The following is a 12,204-nucleotide window of genomic DNA, read 5'->3' as shown; positions in this document are numbered from 1 at the left end:
CCTGAAGAATAGGGATGAGCCCCAACATTGGGTTTTTGCCTGTTCGCCGAATAGCGAACAATTTGGGGTGTTCAGCAAATTCGAAAGCCGCGGAACACCCTTTAAAAGTCTATGGGAGAAATCAAAAGTGCTAATTTTAAAGGCTTATATGCATGGTATTGTCATAAAAAGTGTTTGGGGACCTGGGTCCTGCCCCAGGGGACATGGATCAATGCAAAAAAAAGTTTTAAAAACTGCCTTTTTTTTGGGAGCAGTGATTTTAATAATGCTTAAAGTGAAACAATAAAAGTGATATATTACTTTAAATTTCGTACCTGGAGGGTGTCTATAGTATGCCTGTAAAGTGGCGCATTTTTCCCGTGTTTAGAACAGTCCCTGCACAAAATGACATTTCTAAAGGAAAAAAGTCATTTAAAACTATTAGCGGCTATAATGAATTGTCGGGTCTCGACAATGCAGATAAAAGTCATTGAAAAAAGAGGCATGGGATCCCCCCCCAGTCCATTACCAGGCCTTTTGGGTCTGGTATGAATATTAAGGGGAACCCCAAGCCAAAATTAAAAAAAAAAAAAAAAAATATCGTGGGGGTCCCCCCAAATTCCATACCAGGCCTGAAAGGGGAACCCTGCGCCAATCTTAAAAAAAAAATGGTGTAGGGGTCCCCCTCAAAATCCAAACCAGACCTGAATTTTAAGGGGAATTTTAAGGGGAGCCCCCAAAGCACCTTGTCAACAAGGGCCTTATTCCCACAACCCCTGCCCGGTGGTTGTGGGGGTCTACAGGAGGGGGGCTTATCGGAATCTGGAAACCCCCTTTAACAAGGAGACCCCCAGATCCCGGCCCCCCCTGTTTGAAATGGTAACAGGGGGCCCCCACTCGCAGGGGCCCCCCTTTGACGCCCCAGGAAAGCCATGGGGAAGTCCCTGTGCATCAGAGGGGGGCAGGGTCATCCGGGTACGTCACCGTGGCCCCGCCCTCAGTTATATAAGAACTGTCATCTGCGAGAACGCGTTAGACCCCGCCCCCTCTGACGCACGGTGATTTCCCTGTCCGCCCCCCTCTGACGTCACGGGGAATGCCACAGGGAAGTCCCCGTCAAGTCCCCGTGCGTCCAGAGGGGGCGGGGTCACCGGGTGGCCCCACCCTTCGTTATTTAAGAACCTTCAGAAGAGGAGAAGCGTCACACAGCTGGAGCCTCCCATCATGGTGGATGCTGAGTGGCCCAAGAAGAAGAAAGGAAGAAGACGCCGGCGCCACGGAGGAAGATGCCGGACGAGAGCACCGGAAGAAAAACCAGAAGAACAAGAAGATGGAGGAAGAAACCGAAGGAAGATAGAAGCTAGAAGAAAGAAGAAGCATTTAAATAAAGGAATTGTCAAAAACTGTGTCTTGTCATTTTTAACATTTTTGACACTTTTTTTGTGAAATGGTAGGGGTACCCTTACCATTTCACATAGGGGGGGAGGGCCGGGATCTGGGGGTCCCCTTGTTAAAGGGGGCTTCCAGATTCCGATAAGCCCCCCCGCCCGTAGACCCCCACAACCACCGGGCAAGGGGGATGAGGCCCTTGTCCCCATCAACATGGGGACAAGGTGTTTTGGGGGCTATGCCAAAGCACCCTCCCAATGTTGAGGGCATGTGGCTTGGTACGGTTCAGGAGGGGGGTGCTCTCTCGTCCCCCCTCTTTTTCTGTGGCCTGCCAGGTTGCGTGCTCGGATAAGGGTCTGGTATGGATTTTTGGGGGAACCCCACACCATTTTTTTAAAATTTTGGCATGGGGTTCCCCTCAAAATCCATACCAGACCATAGGTCTGGTATGGATTTTGAGGGGGACCCCTATGCCATTTTTTTGAAAAAATTTGGCGCAGGGTTCCCCTTAATATCCATACCAGACCTAAAGGGCCTGGTATGGAATTTGGGGGGACCCCCACACAATTTTTTTTTTATTTTGGTTTGGGGTTCCCAAACCAAAAGGGCCTGGTAATGGACTGGGGGGGATACCATGCCTTTTTTTTTCAATGACTTTTTTCTGTATTGCTGGGACCAGACAATTCATTATAGCCGCTAGTAGTTTTGAATGAATTTTTCTTTCCTTTAGAAATGTCATTTTGTGCAGGGACTGTTCTAAACACGGGAAAAAAGCACCACTTTACAGGCATACTATAGACACCCCCCAGGTATGAAATTTAAACAAATGTTTCACTTTAAGCATTATTAAAATCACTGCTCCCGAAAAAAACGTCCGTTTTTTTTTTTTTTTTGCATTGATACATGTCCCCTGGGGGCAGGACCTAGGTCCCCAAACACTTTATGAAAATACCATGCATACAGTATAAGCCTTTAAAATTAGCACTTTGGATTTCTCCCATAGACAATTCATTATAGTAGTTTTAAATTATTTTTTTTTCCTTTAGAAATGTCATTTTGTGCAGGGACTGTTCCAAACACGGGAAAAATGCGCCACTTTACAGGCATACTATAGACACCCCCAGGTACGAAATTTAAAGGAATATTTAACTTTTATTGTTTCACTTTAAGCATTATTAAAATCACTGCTCCCGAAAAAACGGCTATTTTAAAAACTTTTTTTGCATTGATGTCCCCTGGGGCACAACTTTCATATTTAGGGGGGGGGGCACATGGGGGGACAGGGACAAAAGTAAGGGGGCTAACTAAAAAACACAATTCTATACCTATACCCATGTATTTCAAGAATAAAATTAAAAAAAATTTGAACGTTCAAGTATTGTACTTTCAAATTTCAGTACAAACAAATGGCCACTGCCCTCACCTATAACTGGCCTTTGCAGCAAGGAGCACATGGAAGGGCAACACATGCAAAACAAAACCAAAGACATTCTCAGGTCAACTTACTGACCAGCCTGCTAACCAAATAAATTATTCTGTCCAATAGCGTGTGTTATAAAACAGGGGTTTAGTCAGCATACATTTGCAAATACATGCCTAAGCTACAGAGCCCCATCAAGGCACCCCATTTTCTGTAGTCCTAACTTTAAATTTTGAGAGCCTCCACAGAGGCTTCCAACCAGTAATAAGCTTACACCACAGACAATCCACAAAGTGCTCCCCACTCTGCATATCACTGTTTCAGCTCTGCCCCTCCGCAAAAACCTGCTGTCGACTGATGTCACAGAGCTGGTCCAGGCTCTGCAGGGATCATGTACAGTGGTTCAGGTGACAATAAAACCATGGCTCAAATTCCTACTTTTTTGCCCCCTTACTGCAAATGTAAATGAGCCCTTACATTGGTGGCATATATATTTATCAGATTAGTAAGAAAAAACCTTTATGGTAACATGAGGAGGGAGAGGGAATGTTCACTTTACTTATATTGAGATTGATTGTGACACCACACCAGCAATGTTAGGGCTCATTTGCACTAGAAGTTAGGGGGCTGTAAAATACTTCAACTGAGCCACATTTTTACCACCCCAACTGCTAACCTTTTAGCTGCATAGGCAGAAGCTGGAGGTGTACACATGCTGTAGTCTTGACGTTTTATGTCATGGTAGGAACCTTTGGCTTTTGGCAGGTGCTACCAACCACTGAACACAACCCATTCAAGTGAATAGGGCTGCTCTGCAATGCACAGTTGTGGTGTACTAGTGTGGGGTTCAAGGAGATAAAGCAGGCGGGGAGGAGGTGATACAACACCTTCTCACCACCTGCCTAATGTTTTCTAAAGAGCAATCTAAATGTTGATTGCTCTTCAGAAGGCAAAACTAGTGTGCAGGAGCCAAAAGGGTTAAAGATGGAGCTGGCAGAGACAGGAAAGGACAGAACACAGATCTCATGGATTCTTTTCTCCCTATCACAGAAGTCTCTATAATAAACATGATTTTTGCTAATATAAATCAATGTATGAGGTCTGTCTTCTGATGCTGAGGATCTAACAGCCTGATAATTACAACATATATAACTTATAAGAGTATGTTTTCCCCTTGTCCCATCCCCCTCTGGAGAGCACTGCCTGCACTAAACCACACACCTATCACTCAGCAAGCTGCCTGCTACACAACCTTCTTCTCACCTCATTAAAGTATACATAAAAAGAGACTCACATGGGAGTTAGAAAGCTGAGGGGTCTGGCTTCCTCCTCCTGGAGCTGCCTGAAATCAAGACAGCAGGGGAAGTGGGAGGGGTTGTAGCACAAGCACAGCATGGGTGGATAATACTGATCAGGTGCTTCCAGGGTCCCTCCCTCCTTGTGCTGCACAGGTCACATGAATGTGATCCTCTAGCCCTGCAACTGGTGTTCTGTGATCTCTGGACACGCAGGGGCGGGCTGAGGGGCAGGAGTGTCACTGGTAGCAGCAGACCCCATTAGTGCTTCCTGTCAGCGCTGAATGCAGTCTGCCTTCCAGCATGGCTCTGAGCTGAGAGCATCTCTCTCATGGAACAGCTCAGAGCCCGGGAGCCGGCATTGATGTCTCTCTTGCACTGAATGATACACAGCTGATCTGCTCCTTCTCCCCCTCCCCTCTCCTGTGTGTGCTACAGGGAAGTCAAGTGTGAAGCTAACAAGCTCACACTTCCCGTGGTACACACACAGGAGAGGAGAGGGGGGAGAAGGAGCAAATCAGCTGTGTATCATTTAGTGCGAGAGAGGAAGGAGGGGAGAGAGAAACATCAATGCTGGCTCTGACGTCACCAGTGGCCGGGAGTAGACTCAGGAGGTGGAGCTGGAGCCAGCAACATAGCGGCTCAGTCCATACATGTTCCCTGCGTCTATTTTTTTAGTTGGGGGGGCACATAGGAGGGCAAGTATAATGTTGGGGGGCATGGCCCCCTCTGGCCCCTCCTAGTGACACTACTGCTGTAGCAGGACCCAGGTCCCCAAACACTTTTTATGACAATAACTTGCATATTAACCCTTAAAATTAGCACTTTTGATTTTTCACATTCGTGTCCCATAGACTTTAACAGTGTTTCAGTGTTTGAACACATTTTTTACCTGTTCGCATGTTCTGCTGCGAACCGAACTGGGGGGTGTTCGGCTCATCCCTACTGGAGAACTCCTGAACATGTTGACCTCCTCCTGCTGTCCTCACACTTGCTCACGTTCTTCCAGAAAGGATATCCTTCGTGTGTTGTACAGTGTCCCTCCAGCACCCGAGGTCACCTCCCACCAGACTAGAGGGCACCCTCAAGGGCCACCGACAGCCTCCCATCTTCAATCCAACCCTTTAAAGGGTAAAGATTAGATTCAAGTCTCCTTGACAGACCCTATTTTTATGTATGCTCTCACAATACAACACCCAACTGCCGCCTAAGATAGTACTGGCACTTATGCCCCGTACACACGGTCGGACATTGATCGGACATTCCGACAACAAAATCCTAGGATTTTTTCAGACGGATGTTGGCTCAAACTTGTCTTGCATACACATGGTCACACAAAGTTGTCGGAAAATCCGATCGTTCTGAACGCGGTGACATAAAACACGTATGTCGGGACTCTAAGCGGGGTAGTAGCCAATAGCTTTCATCTCTTTATTTATTCTGAGCATGCGTGGCACTTTGTGCATCGGATTTGTGTACACACGATCGGAAATTCCAACAACGGATTTTGTTGTCGGAAAATTTTATAGCCTGCTTTCAAACTTTGTGTGTCGGAAAATCCGATGGAAAATGTGTGATGGAGCCTACACACGGTCGGAATTTCCGACAACAAGGTCCTATCACACATTTTCCGTCGGAAAATCCGACCGTGTGTACGGGGCATTAGTCTACAAATAGGGTTCAAGTGTTCACTTTCCGTCAGCCATTAGTAGCAGCAATGGTGACATATTCACCCATCCAGTAGCATAGTGTGTACAGGAAGGAGAGGTTCCTTTATGTTGCCTTTATCAACATAGCCTTCATGGTGCAAGATGTTATCACGCCATACAGAGTAATCCCTTTATGCTTTGGTTAGTGGGTCTACCCTCAAAAGTGGAATGCAATGCACACCTTCTTCCCTACAGGAGTTGATGTTACCTCTGACCTATTAGGTTAGAAATAGGAGAGCTGCCATTACCAATTTTCTAAGCTCCTGGGTGTTATATTTGTTCTTTATTCACAACTTGGTGAATCACTAACCTGGAAGAAGTCAGCTTGCTAGATAATTACAATAAACAAGAGACTAAAGTCCAAATGCCCTAAAAAAAAAAAAGACTCCAAATGCTATGATTGCTTCCATGAGTCAAATATTAAACAAGAACAGGTTTGTAGAATAATTTTATTTTATCATTAATTTTAAAGCAAAAAAAACTTATTTGATTTTCTTTTTTAGGTTACAAATGAAATTCCTTGGCTGTTGAATATTCCATGGCTTGCTGACTATGTTCTTAAACCAGATCACAATGCAATGGCATTCTTAAAGGAAATCATTTCAGAACACAGGAAAAGCTATAACCCCAATTATATTCGCGATTTCATTGATGCTTATTTACTAGAAATGGAAAAGGTAAAATAACTGGTACAACATAAGGAAAAAAAGTGTACATGTACAGTGCAGATTAACCACTAGAAGTGGATACTGCAAGTATTACCATACCTAATCCTGTAGGAGGAAAGGGAAGACACAGCTGGATGTCCTCCTTGCTAACCATATTATAGCTTTTACAGTGGGGAACCTTCTAATAATTCTTTATATTTTTGGATTACCAGGTATTTTCATTTCTCTTCTCATTTTATCACTTTACTACTTTGTAAGCTTGTACTAGGGACATACTATAATCACATGATACAATTTTTCACAGGGTGCCATAGTGATCCTTCCGACATAGGGTACATTGGTGATCAGTGGTAAAATGCAGTGGCACTGCTTACCTGTGAGAAACAGAAGGTTCCATCATCTGCTGCACCAGTGCCACTGGCCCTGTTGAGTGATGTCAGTGCCAAAAATACTTCCAGTGGGATATCAACCCAATCCACCAGTGTTGCTTCCATTCTCAGCAGAGTGCATAGCATGCAGTACAGCACTGGATTTATGGCAGGCTCAACTGTTTACCAAACATATAATAAAATACTTTCAATAGCATATTTAAAAAAACAAAGTGGAACAAATTAGGGTTGTTGGTTGGATTTACATATACTGTATACAGTAATACAGTAAATCTTAACACCAATTGAACTGAAAATTCCTTATGAGTTTTTGTAAAGTGACTACTAGAGTGTTTGTTTATATTTTAATAATAGATTTCTGATTCTTGACCAAAAGGCCAAAAAACTTAGCAATCACCTTAGTGGTGGTTGGAGGGGTGCCAGTAATGTAATTTTTTGGTGTATGTTTTATTTTTATTTTAAAAAGAACTATTTTTTTTTAAAAGAACAGTCCCGGAGCAAAGGGAACCTAGGTGCAGGGCCCACATGACTGGGGGGTCGCTGGGCAGGTTGCACTGGTCAGTTCCTGCTAATGTGCAGGTTGGGGGGTGGCTATCACAGGCAATGGAAGGGTAAGGGGGTGCGGCCTGGGTACTGGGTTATCCTCAGGGGGCGGGGGAGTATTATCATTGTGGGGGCAGCAGGAGAAGAGGTAACGGCACAGAAAGTTTTTTCTTTTTGTGCTGCACACAGTATGGAGAATCTGGACAGACTCCTGGGGCAGCTGCGCTCGGCTGCCCTGGCTAATGGCCCGCAGTGGCTGAATTCTCAGCTGTCTGCTGTGCTTAAGGGGTCAGGGCAGGGACCTGCTACTTATGCCCCTGCTTCGCCACATCCGAGGAGGTCTCAGCCTCCTGCGCGATTTAGCCCCAATGTGACCCCCAGGGTGAGCCGCCACACAGGGAGCCCGATATCGGACCCTCCGAGGAATCCTCGGTATTGGTGGGACCCGGCCCAGAGGGTCCCCTCTACATCCCCCTCCAGGCCTCCATCAGCCCTGACTCAGGATTCGGTGGCAAGCTGTGCGGGGCCTTCCCCTGCTTGCGGCGTGGACGATCTGCGGGTACTGGCGCAGGCCCCTCCCTCAGGACGGCCGTAGCCATTGCTGGGAGAAGTGGAGGTACCTCGGGTGACGGCAATGGTCTCGGAGCGGCATCTGCAGGCCAGCAGAGGGCTCGGCGAAGGAGTCAGGACACAGGGAGCTGCATGGTCCGCCGGGCGCCGGCTGATGAGGTCACTCACGGGCGCCCGGTCCCCCCTACCCGGTCAGCGTCCCTTGTATAGAGATAGAGAGGAGGGGGGGGGAGGGGGGGAGGAAAGGAAAAAATGGGCAGTCCCCCTCCTCAAATAGATGGGACTTTTAAGGAAAAATACTGAGTTGCGTAGGTGAGAATCAAACAAGCTTGATAAAATTTAACAATGTTTATTGAGATATAATAAAAAATAGTATTGTCAATACATATACAAACATATAACCATCCAGTAGTAGAATCCAGAATTCGTGCGTGACTAAAGCCAACATGTTTCGCAAAAGAAATTTCGCTTTATCAGGGCTAGACACGATGCAATTGATTCATTTACACTGTGTAAATAATAAACAGTCTCAGATTATACAATGGTTATACACAACATCAGATCCTAACGGACATCAATTATTTTAAATTATAGCTCACCTACTATTACAATTTCAAGGAATAAGACTAAAACCACCATTCATTGGACACCAACCGCTGAACCAACCAATACGGACTGTCTCTGGGTGCCAGATCCCAGACAAACAATACCAGTAGGAGGCCTGGACCACACATTCAGGGCACTATATGCTGATAACCCGTGCTTAAATAAAGTCGGGAAACCCATGAATCACACTAGTTAAGATCAATTGTAAAAAATGCTAGTGACCATGAATGGTCAGACACATAAGAAAATTTCATATGACGCCCACTGGGTTATATTGTACATAAGGTATATTAAACCATTTCAAAAAGGTCTACTGGGTATATAATTGTTTAAACTGCAGGAAAAAAAAAAAAAAAAATATATATATAGGCATCGGTATAACTATGCCTATAATGCTAATAATGCAAGGACCCTGTAGAATAACCCCTTAAGATACGGTAGGGGGCCCCCCAGTACAAGGCATATCCAAATATAAAAAAGAGACAAGTGCGTCCAGATTGATTTAAACTTACCCCTAAGCGTAGAGAGTAGAGGGAGGGGGGCTGTAACAGCTCCTCATTGCAGGATTGGGCGTCCGCCCGTTTGCGATGGATGGCCGCAGGATGCGTCTAGCAGACAGCACCGGCGCCTCCATCTTTTGAATGATGTGGTCCCACCGGAAGCAATCAGGTCAGAATTGACCTCCGGCATTGCTTCCGGTCCGGACGTCCCTGTCGGAATGCGCGCGCATCAGGGGAGCGGACGCAGCCGCGTTCTATGCCCAACGATGCACGTACATTGCCCGTATTGCGCCAATGGCGTGACGGGCAGCTGGGGGCGGAAAGGAAAGAAGGCTCCACCCCCTAGGCAGGGACGTCCGAGTCCCCCTACCACAAAAGGCAACCGTTGCTAGCAAGCAGCGGAGGTAATCCAGAGAATGGCAGAGAGCATATAAATAGGTCTAACATAGACCGGATACCTTGAGTTAATACAAGAGCTTTTGTACAGCAACAGAATATAATATAGACATCATTTATACATGATTCCCTAGATAATCTTCTAATCAAGACCGTCATAATTTAGGTGAAGCACAAGAGAGCAGAAAAAAGGGAAGTAGGGGAAAAGAGGGGAAGAAAAAAAAAAAAAGGGGAAGGAAAGGGGGTGGAGATGTTTGTTGGTTTCATCAGCCTATATTTTAATCAACATATCATAGTTGGGGAATAGCACCATCTAGTGGACATAAATGATATTGTGCCACTAGAGGTGGATAGGAGCCTGCCTGCAGTAATATATAGGTAGCATATATGATCAGTATGTAATGGATTAAACCTGTAATTCCAATTGTCTATAAATAGCATAACCCTTTGCTACAGGATGAGTCATATATGGAAAAAGAGCATCTAGTGAGTATTCATGGTATTCTCATATATGAAAAATAAGCATCTAGTGAGTATTTATGGTATTCTACAACTGAAAATGGGTGAAGGTCTGCTCATAGTATCAGATGGCAGATATAGATATATAATATATGTTCCATCCATAATTTCAGTTGTTACTTAGTCACATAGACGTTTTTTTGCAGGGAAGACAGCATCACAGAAAGGGGTTGAATGCAAGTGCAGTGTTGAGGCCAGGCAGACTGGTCGCCCGTTGGTTATATATCCACCTGGCCTCACGCTGCAAGATCATTTTATCGACATTTCCGCCCCTCTCTGGGTCAGGTATGACCTCCAGGGCAAAGAAGGACACAAAGTTGGGGTCGTAGCTATGTCATAGACCAATATGTTTACAAATGGGGGTATAAAGTAACCCTGCGTCTAAGTAATATAAGTGGTCCTGTATTCTTCTAGCAAACGGACGCTTCGTTTTACCTATGTAGAATGCACCACAACGGCACATGGCTAAATACACAATGCCCGTTGTGGTGCAATCAGCATATCCTTTCAATTTGTGAAAGTCTCCTCTTGGGAGGGGACACCCACTCCCTTCTTTTATCCATGGACAGAATTGGCAATGTCCACATCTGAAGGTGCCATTCCCGCCCTTTGCCCCTGCTGATGATATTGAAGGTTGCAGGTGACTATGGACTAGCACATCTCTAATGGACCGTGATTTCCTGTAAGTAATTTGTGGCACATTGGCCACGTATTTTGAGATGACTGGATCCTCAGACAAAAAGTGCCAATTGTTACTGATCAGATTTCGAATTTCCTGTTGATGTGCTGTAAATGTTGTGATTAGTTTTGTAGTGGGATGTGGGTCCCGTACTTTGTGTTTGAAAATGAGAGTATCACGTAGGTTTTGTTTGGCCCGCTGATAGGCCCTCTTGAGGACTTTTTTACTGTAACCTCGGTTGAGCAATCGATCATATAGTGCTCTCGCTTCTCTCTCGAAATCCTCATCTCTAGCGCAGTTCCGTCGTAGTCGGAGGTACTGACTATAAGGTATACTATGTATTAATGTGCGAGGATGGGAGCTGGCAAAATGCAAAACAGTATTACCAGCCGTCTCCTTTCTGTACAGTGTACTAAAAATTGAGCCATCCTCTCTAAGCACCAGTCGTAGATCCAAGAACGAGATAGTCGTTGTATCGAATTGGATGGTAAACTTGAGATTGAATTTGTTATGAGAGAGAAGTTCCATGAAGCTATTAAGTAGCTCAGCTGACCCCGTCCAAATGAGGAGGACATCGTCGATGTACCTCCGCCACAGGAGGATATGGCGTAGGTACATCGCGGCCTCCTCACTCGAGAAAAGATTGCGTTCCCATCCCCCCAGGTACAGGTTGGCGTACGATGGGGCACATGATGTCCCCATCACTACCCCCTGTACCTGGAGGTAGGTAACGCCATTAAAGAGAAACATATTATTGGTAAGAATATGTTCCAATAAAACTGTAATAAATTGGCACAGCTCCCAACTGTTGGTGTCTCTTTCTTTCAGGAACTCTGCAATCGTTGCCACACCTAGCTTGTGTGGTATACTCGAATAAAGGGCCTCTATGTCAATGGCCGCCAAGATCGTTCCCGGAGGTACAGTGAGTCCCTCAAGAATTTTTAGTAATTCCAACGTATCTTTAAGATAAGATGGCAAACTTGTAACGTGTGGACGCAAATAGCCATCCACAAACTGACTGGCAGTCTCGGTATGGCTGCCTATTCCCGAAACAATTGGGCGTCCCGGAGGCTTAGATAGATTCTTATGGACTTTGGGTAGTGAGTAAAAGGTCGGTGTTACCGGCCACTTGACCTCGAGGAACTCACGGGTGTCTTCATCGATCAGGCCTTGAGAATATGCCTGATCGATAATGGATATGTAGCATGATCTTGCTTCATTAAGTTTCTGAGGTGGGATCTGCTGATACCATTCACGGTTGTTGAGTATGTTTAAACACATTTCGATGTAATTATCCTTATTCATCACCACCACATTTCCTCCTTTATCCGATGGTTTTATCACCAATTCATCCCTCCTCATCAGATTTTCCAAAGCCGACCGTTGTACTGATGACAAATTCTTTGTTATGTTTTGGAAATTGTATGGCTTCTATTTGCTTCATAGTTTGTTTCAAGAAGGCCCATACAGCTGGGCATTTCTGAAGGTTCGGGAACTTCTGAGATTTGTTTTTAAATTTTAGGGGTCTTAAAGGTAAACTTG

At 45.2% G+C, this 12,204-nt stretch overlaps 1 protein-coding gene across 1 annotated transcript in view; it reads left to right on the top strand.

Annotated features, from left to right (window-relative positions):
• LOC141103295 (cytochrome P450 2D15-like) overlaps positions 1-12,204 on the top strand; it is a 110,430-nt gene that overhangs the window by 59,831 nt on the left and 38,395 nt on the right. The window contains exon 5 of the mRNA XM_073592721.1: positions 6,296-6,469. Coding sequence (XP_073448822.1) covers positions 6,296-6,469 — 174 coding nt within the window. The remainder of the gene's footprint in view (positions 1-6,295; positions 6,470-12,204) is intronic.

Source organism: Aquarana catesbeiana, linkage group LG07 (genome assembly GCF_042186555.1).
Source record: "Aquarana catesbeiana isolate 2022-GZ linkage group LG07, ASM4218655v1, whole genome shotgun sequence".
Classification (NCBI taxonomy): domain Eukaryota; kingdom Metazoa; phylum Chordata; class Amphibia; order Anura; family Ranidae; genus Aquarana; species Aquarana catesbeiana.
The sequence above is the reverse complement of the archived record's forward strand: the minus strand, read 5'-3'. Positions and strand labels throughout refer to the sequence as shown.